Raw genomic sequence first — 16,388 nt, 5'->3', positions numbered from 1 at the left:
ACACAAAACCCTTTTTTTTTTTTTTTTTTTTTGTACATTTTCACTTTGCTTCAGTTCTGACCTTAAAATTTCCAATATAGCTTCCTCTTTAATCCTACCTACTTTTCATCTGCTGCTTGTGTTTCACTTGTTTTAATATATATCTATATTTTCTTTTCTGGCTTTTTTCTCTTTTCTTACTTTACAAAATGAGAGACAGAATGATGGACAGCTGACAATATATATAATTATTTTCCTCTTCTTATTATCATCAGGTTGCTCTTAACCTGGAGATGATTTTCTTTGTTCATTGTAAACAAACAGGTTTATCAGCCACTGGCGTTTGTTTCCTCCTCTTCTTCTTTTTCCTCCTCCTTCAAGTGCACTCCTTTCCTCCTTCTCTCCACGGCTCTTCTCATTTTTATTTCATTGCAGGAGGGCCCTGATTTGTTTGGAGGTGCTGTCATCATTTAGATGTCGTGTTGTATACCTGAAAAGGAAGGTGACGAAGAGGGATGCATTGAAATCAGAAAGCTTTTTTTAAATTGTTTTATTTTTGAACAAAATCCTTGTGCGTCACATCTCTATCTCTTTGTCTATCGCTGATCCACACACACTCATACACACCTCAGTGCGTTCAGAAGTCCCTCCACACTGTTGGACGGTTGCTCTTTCAGCACCTTGATGCAGCCCTTCATCTGCCCCGCACAAAGACAACACAGGGTGTTAGAGAAAGGTCAGCAGGCTCAGATCCACCTCATCTCTTGCTGCGGCTGCCGCCAAACACCGACTCAAAAAAAAAAAGTGACCCACCTCATCTACCAATGTAATGTTGAACATGAATCATACATAAGCAGACACGTATCATGTTTTTGACTTGTGACTGTTTAAAATGTAGCAATATCTAATTGTGACTCCTCATCACAGGTTGTGGCTTTTGTGTGGACACGAGTTGTGAGCAATGCTGAAATCGAAGAGTGATTTTTTTATGATCCTTATATTGTTTGATTGAAAAGATTTTTACAGCTTGAAAATGTGAACGTTTTCAGTGTTTCGCATACATAGCAAAAATTTGAGAAAACAGAAAAAAACTTCTTCTTTTTTTCTCTTTTGAGATCTTAATCCAGTGGGTTGGAACAATGTATGAATGACAGTGTATTTAATATATCAAACAGCATTTAAACATACTGTAAATCCTCTCCACAGAAGCCCAGACTAAGAAAATGATAATGGGTTAGCAGCTTCCAAAGGCAGAACGAGGCAGCTTCTACTGACTGTAAAGTAGAATCATCTCTTGCCACACTGTGATGATGTACTCATCAGAAAGAAATCAAATGCTGGTAAAAGCACATCATGCATTGCATTAAGGTTGGATGGCATGACTGGCAAATATCCAGTTCTTTAATGAAAGCCAACTTTACAGGAGCTATTTGTAAGTTTTGCTATTGCTACATAGCCAACGTTAGCATTAACAGCTGTTTACTTAGGGGTGTTGCCGTGAGCTTTAGGCATTGTTGCGTTTACAAGACAAGGTTTTAATATGCCCTCTGAGTATCACTACTTTTTACAGGGTAGATTGGAAGCTACAGTGACTTGGTATCGGAAAGTGACAAAAGGGGCTAGCTGGTTAGCATGCTAACTTCAGTATAAGAAATTAAGTGATAGATATAGAAGCAAAACAAGTGCGAGAGTTGGTACAGTTCTGGACAAGAAGCAGGAGATGCGTGCATGTGTTTTGAACAGTTTGTGTGCACTCACATCAATTTTGGAGGTCTTGGCAAAAGCTCCGACGGGGTGAACATGATCATAGAGAATAATGACGCCCACCATCACCCTCATACAGAACAGCATGGTGTCTGTGTTGGTGAACCGACAGCGGTACTCCCTGGAACAGACACAAGTGTGGAGGAAAAATTAGAAACCCAAAGAAACAAAAAGCGTCTTACATCACGACCAGAGAACAAGCTGGGACAAAATTGCTACTTTTATTTGAAGCACTTTGTGATTGACAAGTTACTGATGACTTTTTATTCACATACAGAAATCTAGTTAAAGGGATTTTAAACTTAGCATGAAGGATGTGGTCCATCTCTTTATTCACTGAATTAATGAATCAGTCTATTGAATTAATGCCTCAAACTGGAGAAGACCTCTTTTGTGTTCGCTTTGAAAGGGCTTGTTAATTAAAACTTAGTCTTTTCTGTCCTTTTTGAAGGGGAAGACGAGGAGAAAAGGACATGGAAGAGAGAAGGGATGAAGGGTAGAAGGGAACATGTGGAAAGTACTCACGGAGTCTCCAGCATGACACGACACACACAGGCCATGGTGCTCAGACAGTCTGTGGTGTCCTCTATGGGCAAAGTCTTATTCTGAAGGACAGAAAGAAGAAATATCAGTAATGTTTGGTCACTGAGAACGTCCATCTTTTCCCCTAAATAACTAATCACGAACCACGTTCCTCTGTTGCTGTGTGCTGATCGGGCAAAATGTTCTACCACAAGGTGGAGACAGAGCACGTGTGCTCAGTGCAGTAAAAGTATGAGGACAGGAGAGCAGCTTTTCTAAAAGGCAATCATGGCCGTCATGTCCTCTAAATGTTGCATGAGTCTCAAAAGTATTTCTCAAATGTCTGTTCCATCAAAACGCACCGAGGTGTAAAGTCAGAGAAAGACTGCTGCCTCGACACTAAAATACTGTTATGACAGCAAGGGAGAGGAGAGGAGGGGAGTTTTCACGCAGCAGTCCGGCACAGGCGCTTGAAGTGAGGACTCAAGTGCACCAAGGAATAAACGGACTAAACACTATAATGAATCATATATCAATGCCGCTGAGAAATCATAATGTAGCTTAACTGTTTGCTCTTGTCTGCTTATAGGCTACTCTCCTGCCATTGAACACAGGATGTCAAGTCGCAGACCAGGACTGTGCAAAGACTAAACAAGGCTGCAGGTGAGGTGATCAACAGAGGCATATTATTATTTATCATTATCATTATTTACCAAGCCCTGATTAATGTTTGATTTCACTAAATATAGTTTCAGATTTCAGAGATGTGAAGCAGGAACTCCACATCAAATCTGTGAATTGTAAAATGATTAATTACTGAACTCTGTATTGATAAGTGCTAAATGATTGGCTTTAGGAAGTGGTCAAATGTAACAAAGCACATTTAATCAAGTGCTGTACTTTACATGAGTATTTCCATTTTACGCTACTATACACTTCTACCTCACTACAGCTCAGAGGGAGATATTGTACCTTTTACTCAGCTACATTTATTTGGCAGCTCTACAGTTACCAGTTACTTTACATATAAGAGTTTTGCATCTTATTTTAATTTACTTTTTTAGATTTTACAGCTCATAAAGGAAGATGCACTGTAAAAGATTAAATGCCCCATCAGTCTTTTTCAGATTGGCTCCACCTTAACCAGCCACAACAGTAAATTCCTACACGCACATGAATGCATCAGTAATAATAATCTAACAATATAATAGAGAATTGTTTGACACTAACAGCTGCCTTTTTCTGCTTTTGCACATTTTGTTGATAATACCTTTAGTGACATTACACTTTCTGTGGAAGACTTGTACTTCCTGTTACTTATAAGAACATAATCCAAGTTCCTCCGCCACCACTGACCTAAGATCTCCAAGCCATCATCCACTCCCTTAATTTATCTTTGGGATGCCCTCTAAATCACTTTCATGTGACTTTTGCTTCATGTCTACTTTCTGTGACAATCATTGACACAGTAAACTTACGCAGGCATCAATCTGACACCGGAAACATGGGAACTCTGTACCTCTGAAACAAACTTGGTGGTGGCGTTGCTCAGAGTCTTCAGCATCGGTGTTGCCTCGGCGTAGAACAGGGACATCCGATTGGCCATCTCGTTGTTAACCTCGTTCTCCGCTTCCAGCTGTGTGACAACACAAAACAGATATCACGCGTTCAAAAAAAATAGTCATGTCATCCAGCTTGTAAAATGGCGGAGCTAATTTGTGTAACTTGGATGGCAAATGAAATATTGATTGTACACCTCCACTTCAGTCATGAATGATTAAAGAGAGAAAGTGAAGCCATGCTGCTTGGGCTGAACAGTTCGTCATGTAAGCAACAGGAAGCCAGGCATTTTCTCCATGGACTCACCTGCTGGTTGTTCAGCCTGTTCCTGCTTATAGTCCTCCTGTAGTAGCTGAAGTCATTCTGAATGGCTGGGTTTGTCATCTGCATGGACAGAGAAGAGGTGATTAGTGTTTTCATGAGGCTATTCAATACATACATTGATTTTCCTGTACAGTAAAGGTCAGTCTGTGAGGGCTGTATAATTAGAACAAGAATCGTTCCCTTCACCTTTAGTTCATCAAAGCTGAGCGTAAAATGAAGGATCTCAGCGAACTGTTTGGCCAGAGCCTGCTCCCTCTCCAGATGCTGCATGGGAGCGTACGGCGGGCTCGTCAGCGCCTCCAGCAGGCTGCGCAGGGCATTCTCTGCAAACATACACACATTTTACACATTCGAAATTCATGTACACAAGCTGGAATCTGCATTCAATACTGTTACTATACAGGCTTTTATCTGTCATGTTCAGGCTGCTGTAATTCTCTCTAATCTGGCCTGGATCAGAAGTCTCTTTCATGTCAGCAGCTTGAAAAACAAAATGAAGAAGCAGCAGCAGCAGCAGCAGGATTTTAACTGGTACAAACAGATTACAATCACTTCAGTTCTGTCACCTCCTCACTGGATATCACTGGATACCTGTTGGGCTTTTTAGACATGGACCCAGCACTTTGGGTTGTGCCCTCAGGCAGAATGATAGACCTTTGGATCCTCGATGAAAACAGGACTCAGGTTCTCAGACCCTTCTGGCTGAGATTTAACATTTAAGGTGAGCAGAAATTTAACATTAGAGCTTTGGAACAACATGTCTGTGAAGGTGAGGTTGGCATGGCTCTAGTGATGTTGGTCCGCCAACTACTTTTGTCCAGACTGAAATACCTCAACAACAATTGAACAGGTTGCCATAAAATTAGGTACAGACATTCATGTTCCCCTCAGGATTAATCATAACGACTATGGTGATCCCTTAAAAGAGTTTTCCACTGGTTTAGCACTGCGCTCTCATAAAACTGTTCATGATGGACAGTTTACAAAAAGGATCAAAATCGATGCAGCAGAACCAAAGATGTCAGCTTTTCGAATTCCATGCATTCTTCTTCCTTGTTGAAACCTGGTGCCTACACTATCCACAATGCAACCTGACCGCTGACAGTTCGGTTGGAGATTCGATTGTGTTATGCTAGTGTAGCCCCAAGCAGAGATGAGGAGTGAGCTACAGAGGTCCGATACACTGACTTCTTTCTAACTCCACACCCCCAGATTCTTTCAGACTTGAAGTCCCTGGTGCTAACCAACTTTTCACAGCTTCCCCTGGAGCCACAGAAGCCTTTAAACAGACTTTGATGTGTTTCCCTTTAGTTATTTATTTTCTTTATCAGGTCAAAATTTAAATTTTTTTTACGGTTCATGACCAAAATACCTGCAAAATTAATGACATTCTCATCAGCCTCAGCAGTACTTTGTGTTTAGTGCTAATTGGCGAGCATTAGCATGTTAACACACGAAACTAGCATGGTTAACATGGGAAACATTGTACCTGATAAAAATGCTTATATTGTCATTGTACAGTAAACATGTTAGCAAGCTTAATGCTAGCATTTAGGTCAAAGCAGTGCTGTACCCAAGTGCAGCTTGACAGAGCTGCTCACATGGCTGCAGACTCTTCAGTCTTATTTCAAAACTGTGCATTTTACATATTGCAAAAACTAGAAATGCAATGTACTACATCAAATGACTCATTCATATGGGCATTTTCACAGTGCAAATTCACTGGTTTCATTTACCAACATCTTTCACAGGCTCTTTCTTTCTTTTCCTCTTTATTATTTTCACCATCTCACACATTACTAAGTACAGTACACGTACAGTTTCATGGAGCTGCTAGCATGGCTGTGAACTCTTAGTCTTGCTATGACTGGGCTGGGCCTGGAGTGTTAGTTTGACCCTTTCTCAGGTTCTGCAGTTCAACAGCACTCTATTTGCCGTCTATGACCTCAGGCGTTACACAACAAATTTTACTGTACAAGACGAACTAAATGAACATACACAGTTAGTGGTATTCCACAGAGATCATATCGTGGCTGATAATACAGCCTGAGCATCCTTGTGGCCACCGCATCAGTAAACATAAGTTATCCCTTGTGTCACGTATGCCACTGAACCAAAGCCTTTTCCCGGCTGCGCTGCCTCTAACAAATCAGACACCAGATCTGGACCTCAGACGCTGTATGTAGTAGTAATGCCTCAGAAGCAAAGTCTCCAGTGGCCCCATCCCTTCTTCTGCATTAAAAATGCATCAGGGCCTTCTATAAATACAGTGCTGAAGTGTTTCATCTAAAGGGCCTGGGCAGAAACCCCACTCTCCCCCCTGCTGTTCGCACAGAGAGCACAGTCTCTATACCGAGCCTCTGGTTCCTGAAGGTATATACTGACAGTGTGGATGAAGAGACACTGCAGCTGTTTGTGTACTGTACATGGGACCTCTCGACCTCTTTGATTAAATACATAAATCAAAAAAAGGTGGTGCTAGAGGCAAAAAACAGGAGGGAGGTTCTCGTCTCTAGTCTCCTATTTATTAAGATTTGATCCCTTTCTCTAGGGAGTAGGGAGGTAAGGAGACGTCTACAGGATATCTGTTGTACTGTATCTCACAGATACATTAGCGCTGATACATTATCATCAATTATTAGTCAGCCTTTGTTGTATGGTAAGCTGAGAACACGATGTCCATGAGATCGAAGTATTATTGGAAGGCAGAGCAGAGGCGGCAGCCAAACACTATTCCTCTGCACATACTTCTCTCTCTCTCTCCTCTCTGTCCGTCTCTCTCTCTCTCTGTGCTGGATAACCATGTACCACTGTTTCCGTAGCAACGGCTGCCTGGCTGCTGGGTCAGGATGCTGCAGAGATGGCTGAGAGGACATCATGGTGTATGTGTGAGTGAATGTGAGCATGTGTTAAGGAATGCTGCCCTATTTGAAATTGCATGTAAAATCCTCTCTCCGCTGATTGCAATGACTTGAATTACCTTAAAATGAACCTCTCTCTTATTTAAGGTTCAGTGACACATATACAATGTCTCCACTTAGCTGTGATTAAAATATCTTTCTTTTACTTGTATTTGTCAGAGTCACAATGTGTTAACAGTCCCGTCTGTCACATTCGGTACATGTCACACGTCTGGCGTCGTGCAGCTGTTGAATAGCTGTTAAAAAGACAAAACAATAGCTAGTGTTGGCATGCAGTAGTAATCTGTGAGACCAGTGTTGAGCATGTCAGCAATCCTTTACAACATATAAAACCCCTAAACGCTCTTTCATAAATAATTCTATTGCAAACCATGGCAAACCAAAGAAAGATGTTGCAGTTTTGTCAGAATAGAGGAAAATTTCATTACAGCCTCATCAACGAGGCTGACTGTGAATAATGCTCCTCTTTCTGTGTATGAATCCTCGCCTCATCTCCTACTGCTGTTGCATCTCTTGTAATCGTCCTTCCTTGTACTGACTCTGCACCCATACAGCACTTTCAACTTAAATGAAATAATGCACCTTTTAGCAGCCATAAGCGAAGGCCTTGCTTCTTTGTTAACCGACCGGCTAACAGCAAATGGTCCTTCTAAATTTAGGTCCAGGCTATAGCTGCTTGCAGCTATAATTTCAGCTCTGATGGGACTGTCAATATGCCCACCAGAGAGACTGTTACATCAGCTGAATTTGCCATATAGGCTGTATATAGTAATGGCCATGCTCACCCAGTCGGAGGGAGAACTCATAGAACCTCTTCAGCTTGGCCACCAGGGGGCAGACTGCGTTCCAGGCCTTCTCCTGAAGAGCGAGGTCACCTGGGTTCTGGATGGCCTGCGGGCCGGGAGCGGAGGCAGAAACACAGATGTTACTTTCCAAAAATGATATAAAAACCTTAACATATCTTTGATCCGCTTTTCCCTTAAAGCAATTTTTCACTTTAGTAAAAAAAACATTTTCACTTCATTCAAATTTGATAGTACTTCCATGTAAAAGTGATTTCAGTTCAGCAAACTTGAAGTTTCATAGAGTCTTATTAAATGTCATTCAGCAGCAAAACCTGGTTTAGCTCCTTAAACTACATCTCTGATACTGAACACTCACTTAATGACATTGAACGGTATTTATAAAAAAATATTAGTCATGATTTAGTAAACTATCCTATTGGCACACATTAATATTATGATTCCTTAAAGGGGAAAGCTGGTGTTATTCTGTTATTAATATGGTTTCAGTTCCTCTCGCAATAATTTCCAAACCTCTTTTTCTGTGAAACGCAGCCCATTTCTTCCTACTGATTATATATATTTAAAAGAATGTGTCAAAAATATATTGTTCCATTTTTAAAAAATGCAAAGTAATTTCCTCAAACAGCTGAGGTTGTAGTTTTCACCAAAAGTGAACCAAATGGGAGTAAACTGGGACTATTTTCAGCTGTGGATTAATACACACGTGCTTTTGAATATTAATAGCAGCGGGATAGTGAAGATCTATATGGAGCCAAAAACTACAGTGCCCATGTTCATGGTAACTGTCACCCAGTGCGACAGTGTGGGCCACTGATGTGTTTTATGGACAACGATGGCGTTCAGTGGCAGAACGGAAGAAGAAGATACACCCAGCTTTGGCAACACAGCCAAAACATATTCATAATATTAAAATCCTTGTTTGACAATAGACAAATAATCTTGATTTACTCATTAGTACTTATCTGATAATAACATCTTTTATATATATATATATATATATATAAGTGGGCTCAAGTATGCTAATGCCATATTCAGAATTTTTCTCCCTAATTAAACATATAATATCCGTTTATATGAGTAGTGTCCTCGCAGCCCTCAGGCAGATAAGGTTTAACATTGACTTTAGAAATCTTCTGCAGGTACACATGTTAAAAGAAAGAACAATCCACCCTCGTGAAATATAGTTAAGAGGATGAGGCTGCTCTTAAGAAATGCTTCCAAGTCCTCAAGGTTAGGAAGCAAGCAGAGGAAACGATTCAGCACTATTTGTTAACAAGCAGAGCAACGCCAGGCGCTGAGCAATCTGCAGCGATCGTTCACGCTCCAGAGGGAACTGGTTTGCAGTAATGTGACGCTGAGGAAAAGCTGAGCACACTATATGGTAGCTGGTGCTCATCAAGACCACCATACCAGCTTTCCAACGGACGATATTTATGCCTCCGCCATAACACTGCCACTAAAAACAACATATTGCATGGACGGTTTGTTTGAAAAAACATTTTCACACATTTCTGTCTCTGCCTGCAGAGTATGCATGGTACACTACATGTCAGAATTTCACCCTGGCAGGCCACGTGAATCACACATGAGTGTTATTTTCTTTCCACGTTGCGCTGTGGCTCGTCAGTTTATTGATGTTCAGCACTTATTGACTGCTTCGCGCTCACTTCTCGTATCTCCTGGCCCGCGCCATTATAGGACTGCAGCTCGGCTAGGATCCCATGAGCCTCCTCCAGCACAGCGCTGACCTGGTTCCACACGGCTGTCTCTGCCTCCGTGGGCTGGGCATCTGGGAAGGGAGAAAGGAAGGAAAGTACAGAGGGAGGGAAAGAGGAAGAGATGGGGGGGGTAGAGAGAGAGGGTGAGGGAAGTGAAAGTGTGATGTAAGGTATGGGTAGAGATGAAAATAGAGAAGAGGGGAGGAAAGATGGATGACAGAGAGGGACGAAAATGTGAGGAAGAAGGAGAGAAGGTGGTTAATGATGAAGGAAGGAGCTGAAAAGATGATACGCTAGAGGGCCAGATAAAAACCTGATCACTCACTACATGGCTGCAGCAAAAACAACATGTCCCTACAAGTGGAAATTACTGCATTTCATCGTGTTAGTGGACACTGCAGCCGTACTCATCTAAGGTCAAAATCTGGCCAGTAAATGAATGATCCAATTTATCCATTAGAGAATTATACCAAGAGACCTGCGAGCTACACTCTGTCACACAGCGGGGTTTGATTGCAGTGTGTGGTCACTCCATAAGGACCAGTCAGTTTCACTTCGGGTAATCGTTTGGATGAGGATGTTACAACTAACTAGTTTAACATTTTGATGGTTTTCAGGCGGTGTAAAAGTGCCTGGATTGCAACACTCGGACAATGTGTCTGACTCCTGAACTGTAATCGTCTCCCCTGTCCGTTCGGCAGATACAAGCCCAGATAGGTGTAATTGTCCCTTCAGATTGATGTAATAGTCTCATCCATCTTTTTCTCACTTTCTATTTCCCCCTCCACTTCTATGAATTTTTTTGTGCCCTTGAGGTTTAATTGTGAGAAATGTTAAAACAAACAAGCAGCATGGAGGACAACCTCTGGGCATGCTCACTCTTTCACTTTCTCTGTTTCACACATAGCAGCACACGCACTGTAAACTCAGTGTTTTTGCCGCAGGGCACCTCCCAGTCACAGTTCTGCGTCATTTGCCCGTGTGGCGTGCTGCATGCATACAGGAGGGATTAAGTGTTTGAGGGACACAATTTAGTTTGTGCTGTCTTGAGTCATCATTGTGTGTGGGGGGGGGGGTTTCTCCCTCTCTCTCTCCAAGCAATCTGGCTCGATGTGTGACTCAGGTATAAAGTGGAAGTGGGAGTGTGGCCGTGCAGTTCTCTACATGAGGTAGCGCCGCTGATTATTTTTGCACCCTGAGGCATTGCCTTCCTGCAGAGAAATAGTTAATCATGGAATATTTGCTATTCTACAAGCACACTGCCATAATAAGCACAGCGAGCGTTGCTATTTTAGTGTTGACTTCTCACTAATGTGGTCCTGCATTCTTGTGGTAAACAACTACTTGGTAAACAGCTACATATTTTGTTTACTAGATAGTCAATAAATGAGTATAACATACAGTATGCTGCGAGTATTAAAGGAATAGGTCGGATTATTGTCAAGTGAGGTCAGAAAATTGATAACACTGTTACATCTGAATGCTAATTATGAACGTGGAGCTAGGAGACGGCTAGCTTGGCGTAGCATAAAGACTGGAGGCAGAGGGAAGCAGCTAGTCTGGCCCAGGTTTTTCTTTTTTCACTTACGGTGCCTGAAAGGTTTTAGAGGGGTGTAAATGATAAATTATTTCTTGGACGAGCACAGTGACTCCCTGGAGTTTCTGCTGGATGCCTCACATCCTCACAGACATGACTAGACTCCAGGAAGTTACTGTGCCCCGCCAAGAAGTAGTTCTAGCTTTTATGCTAAAGTAAACTAAACGTTTCCTGTCAGTTACTTTGCAGGAAAAAATTAAAATAAAACTAAATCACTTGATGTTGGACAGAAACATTAAATTAATTTTTTTTTTTGTAATTTTGCTTCTGATCTCTCAGGAGGTTTTAACGTAGTAGAGTGATCAGAACATCCAGCCATAAATAGCTTCATGGGACGTCAGTACAGAGTTTAAACCAAACTTTGAGCTGTGTGACAGAGGTGACTGTGTCTCTGGGTTGAGAAGGAGAGCTCACAGATGGCATTTGTGTGTGTGTGTGTGTGTGTGTGTGTGTGTGTGTGTGTGTGTGTGTGTGTGTGTGTGTGTGTGTGTGTGTGTGTGTGTGTGTGTGGTGGTTGGGGGGGGGGTCTGAGTCACTTGTGTTTGAACTCAAGTGAATCACAGGCCTAATAAATGAAGGGGAAATTCAACCTATCTGACAGCTGATGTGTGTTGCCAGCAGTGAGCTCTCCCACTGTAACATTCAGTCAGTAAAGGAGGAGGAGGAGGAAGCCAGCTGTTAAAGAGGGAGAGCGCTCGAGGAAGGGCAGAATCTGTTGGGATACACTGCAAAATATCTTCTTCTTAACAGTTCATTTAGTCGTCTCATACTCACTTGCAAAATCTTCAGTAGGATTTTTTTGTTGTTGAAAGATTAGTTAAAGAAAACATTGCTCACAGCTAGTACAGGTAGCAATATATAACCATGCAAGCAGCATGGCTGTGCTTAGTGCTAATTAGCTAAGCACGCTAACAAATTGAACTAAGATGGGGAACATGTGAAACATTATATATGTCGTTTGGAGCATGTTAGCATGCTGATGTTAGCATTTAGCTCATTTAGCTGTGCCAAAGTAGAGCCTCATAAAGCTGCTAGCGTAGCTCCTGTTTACCATTTTGGAAAATGACTTGTTAAGATGGACATTTTCACACTGCAAAGTTTACAGTTCACTGACTGGGAGAATGAGAAGAGGAGGGATAGAGGTGGTTTTATTCACCAACCTCTTTCACAATCTTTCTCTCTTCCTATCACTTTCTCCTCATCAGTTTCACTCTCTTACACACACATTATTTAGTACTACACACACACACACTCACTCACAGATAGGTCAGGCACACAATAGGTCACACAATAGAGGATGAGGAGGTGGTGGGATGACGATAGACTTTTTGTTAGCCATCATCATCCCTGAGCAACAGTAACCCACACAGAACTGGCATTCGTTGTTTATTTTTCCACAGTTTTTGTAGCTTAGGAGACGAGATCAAAGCATTATTGTTGTCATTTTGCCACAGCGTCACCATGCCATTGTGCATCTGTCTGCATTTAATAAGATGTGGCGTGTGTGAATAAGACCCTTTAGAAAGAAGCCAAATGACTTTCAAATGCCAGTCCCTGCAGCAGAAATCAAAAGATAAAGAAAAGAGTGAGGAGAAGAGTTGAGGAGGGGGAAAAAAGGGGTAAATAAGGACGTAAAGATGACACAATGGTCGGCTAAGATTGATGGAATGGGGGGGGGGGGCAAAGGCAACATAGAGAAAGGGATAACTCAAAAAAATAAGAAGCGGATGGTCTCACGTTCAAAGTCAAGGAAAACTATTGGGCCATGCTCAAGTTCGGCGCAAGCCAGCACTTTCAGGAGGTTTCCCATGAGCCCCCTGGAACAGAGAGAGGGGAGAAGTCTGTGGGTGATGAGGGGATGGGTGTCGGGGTTGTGCGCACGTGGGTGTATGTGTATGAGTGAGCATGTGAGCTGAATGTGTGTGTGTGTGTGTGCGTGTGGTGTTGGAGAGTTGAAGGTGTCAGGGTGGGGACTGGATGAGAGGGGGTTGCTGGAATGGCATGATGGAAGTATGTCCTGGGTGAAGCATGGCGACATGGACACAGGGCTTCTTTAATCCCACTCTTATGATACTGTTTATGTATTACTTAAAACAGAAAAGGTCCTCGATTTAGTTGCATTAAAGAGAAGAGTCCTCAAGTTTAAAGGTCAAATGTTACAGAGAATGTGCTTGGAAATAAAGAGGACAGAAAATCTAATTAAACTCTATAATCTATATCTATAAAAACAAACAAAAAAATTATAAATATGACAATTTACTCCTAATTTTCTGACAAGAGATGACAAGATCTTTAAATTATGGGACTATACTTTAGTTATGGTTTCAGAAGGAACTGAGTAAAGTCTCTAAAGAAACAAACAAACAAAAACAAAATGAACTGGAAAAAAAACAATTAAAAAACAAAAAAATACTAACTATATGGGATTAATCTGCATATGCTTCAGTAGTAATTGAGCCAAATCTTCAGAGAATCAAATGTAGAAAAACTAAATTGAGAGAGAATAAAAATAATTTAAAAATGACCTTAATTTCAGCGTCCCCATTTGTGGGCAGGTGTCAGCAGAGTAATGAAAGCTTACTGTCTGAAATTTAACTGAAAAATGGAGCCGTGAAATTTAAAACAAGTAAAAGTACAGAAAAGTAGAAGATAATAAAATAATAGGAAGAAAATAATAGTTATAACACTAATAACCAAATGGAGCTCTCTTGTATATTATGGTATTTTTTTGGTTTCAATTAATTGTCGTTCATTCCCAGTTTAATTTTTTGTTTAATTTTGTTTAATCGTACTTAAACAAATATAATCCCATAAAATAATCTCAGTTGTATCTTTCTTGTTAATGAAACGTTATTTGAGGACAGTGTTGTTTCAGAGGTAACTGCTAAATTGACTCTTCTCTGAAAATATAACTGGTTACCGACACTGTAAATAGGCAATAGTATTTAAATCATATCATCTATCATCGGACAAAATATCTTTTAGCACGAGAAAACATTGAGAGTGGGACTAGAGAGCGACTGATAATGACAAACTACACCCACAACAGCACCATCATCAGCTCACATCCAAATATACCTCCCCTGGCCCCACCCAGCGACCTCCCAATGAACACCTCTGCTCCACACACACGTGCGCTCACATTTCAAGCACACAGACACGTGCACACAACCCGGTGCTCACTTACTTTCGAAGTCCAGGAAAAAATGTGGACAGTTCTCTAAATCCTTGCCAAGGACCTTAATGAGGTTCCCCATGGCTGGCGACCTGGACGGGAGGAAACAACAAAATGCATACAGTACGCAGAACCTGGCAACCCGCATGAAAATACACAACATGCACATGGAGAACACAGCAGGTTGTGACTGTTTTAGTTTTTTACCCATCTGCACTTGTCTAATTATCCCTTCTTCCTCTCCTCCTCCATCTGTCTGTCTAAGCAATATGTCCAGAGCAAAGTCAGACGTTCCAGTCATAAATGACACTGATCACAGTTTGCATCCAATACACAGCGTATGTTGTATTCAATTAGAGGGGGGGCCTAAATCCAGTAGTGAATCATTTAGCTCACTCATTGGGAGTCACTAGACCTGAGCAGTGGTTTTAATCCATTTACATGACTATAGTAACCTAATAAAAGCCTGCTATGTACAGGCTACTCTCTCCTAATGCTCTTCATGCACAGCAGTCTATAGATACTTTATGACAAGCTCTTTATACTTCATACCCGAAGGGCAGATGCCAGCACTTCATGGAACCAGTGATCCAAGCTTCATTAGATTATCCTGCAGGTCAGACGGGCAGGATACACAGGCCTGCATGCTCACATGTTCATATACAGCACCAGACCAAACAACATACAGTGTGTCAGGAGTTTCAGAGTGTAAAACCAGTTCAGCTGTTCCTGGTTTCAACCTCTTTAATCCCAGTCAGGCCAGGCAGAACTAACACAGGCTGTGGAGCCAAATATTGTTCAAACTAAGGGTGGGAAATAGTCTGGAGTCTTGAGTTTGAATATTTCACTCAGTGTAAATATTATACAGCTTCAACAAGGAGCCGGAACAAGCTGATATGGAATTTGATATTGTATGGACTAAGATGATCTTAAGAACCTTTAACAAAGCCACTTGTACGTTTTCTCTGTCGTCAAACACGGTTTCTTGTTGGGAGCCGGTGGTTGTGATTGTCGCTTAACAAGAGCTTGGGCCATCGTTGTGTTCACAAGACAAGAGGTTATAATACGCCCTCTGAGCAGCGTTAGGTCTTTAAAACAGACTGGAGTGGACTACAGTGAGTCACTATCAGAAAGTGACGAGACGGGCCGGGGCTAGCTGGTTAGCGTGCTAACTTCAGTAGAGGTAAAGGCGTGATAGAGGAATCTGAATATAGGTATTAAGTTTGATGCTGATCTTGCAACGTTTCTCCTAAACTGGAAAGTAAACAGCTGTTATTCCTAATGCTGGCTATGTAGCAATAGCAAAAAAGCTAATTTAAAGCTACTCTGCTTAAAGAGGAAATGTAAAGAAAATGGCTGTAAAGGTTTCAATGAGGGAGAGGATTGGGAAAGCTCTGTGTGTGTGTGTGTGTGTGTGTGTGTGTGGGTGTGTGTGTGTGTGTGTGTGTGTGTGTGTTGCATAAAGACACACAATAAACATAAAAACCAAGTGAAATCCAATATTCGAATATGACTCTCAGCTGTGCAAGTATGAAAGCCTCCCCCGTTAATCGTCCTCAATCGCCCACCCCCCCCCCCTTCTCAATCATAGAGGGGCTTGGGTAGCAGAAGGTAGACAGCTGCCAAGTTTCACTTCCTCTGCTGTACCCTCTGTGTTTATGTGCTATGTTAGCACGCATTGGAGACCTATCAGTTTCCGCCTGTGAAAGTGATTTATGGCCAGAATTAGCATGTTTACGAGATGGCATGTTCCTGCAAAAAAAAACAAAAAAACAAAACCAAAACAAAAACAAAATAAAAAAACCCTGGTCTTTTCACTGTTACTCAGCAAGAACGGGTGTTGCAATGCAGCACTGAGGTACATATAAGGAAGGGATGGAGTTACACCGTCCAGTCGCTGAGACAGCTCGCCGACATTCTCCAAAGTAGCAGTTTCTCTATGAGACAAGTACGGCATCTACTGTATTATATGTCTACTCCATCTATAAAATCTGTTGGGAGGCCGAGAAAGAGAGCTGTGTG

The 16,388-nt window shown here is 41.6% G+C and overlaps 1 protein-coding gene across 4 annotated transcripts in view; it reads right to left on the bottom strand.

Moving 5' to 3' along the window:
* Nucleotides 1–11: 11 nt before the first annotated feature.
* The window catches only part of LOC111223161 (protein FAM49A-like), a 32,169-nt gene continuing 15,792 nt past the window's right edge, over nt 12–16,388 (bottom strand). For 3 of the 4 annotated variants that reach the window (XM_022747196.1, XM_022747195.1, XM_022747197.1), the window contains 10 exons: nt 12,929–13,008; nt 9,544–9,665; nt 7,856–7,961; nt 4,336–4,472; nt 4,132–4,209; nt 3,785–3,901; nt 2,269–2,348; nt 1,738–1,864; nt 607–677; nt 12–469 (listed from right to left, as the gene is read on the bottom strand). In XM_022747196.1, the coding sequence (XP_022602917.1) occupies nt 406–469; nt 607–677; nt 1,738–1,864; nt 2,269–2,348; nt 3,785–3,901; nt 4,132–4,209; nt 4,336–4,472; nt 7,856–7,961; nt 9,544–9,665; nt 12,929–13,001 (975 nt within the window). In that variant the 5' untranslated portion in view covers nt 13,002–13,008 and the 3' untranslated portion in view covers nt 12–405. Of the gene's footprint in view, nt 470–606; nt 678–1,737; nt 1,865–2,268; nt 2,349–3,784; nt 3,902–4,131; nt 4,210–4,335; nt 4,473–7,855; nt 7,962–9,543; nt 9,666–12,928; nt 13,009–14,378; nt 14,459–16,388 lie in introns of all 4 variants that reach the window. The other variant, XM_022747198.1, reaches the window with a different exon arrangement.

The sequence above is a fragment of the Seriola dumerili genome, unplaced genomic scaffold (assembly GCF_002260705.1).
Source record: "Seriola dumerili isolate Sdu_G_001 unplaced genomic scaffold, Sdu_1.0 BDQW01000110.1, whole genome shotgun sequence".
Classification (NCBI taxonomy): Eukaryota; Metazoa; Chordata; class Actinopteri; order Carangiformes; family Carangidae; genus Seriola; species Seriola dumerili.
The sequence above is the reverse complement of the archived record's forward strand: the minus strand, read 5'-3'. Positions and strand labels throughout refer to the sequence as shown.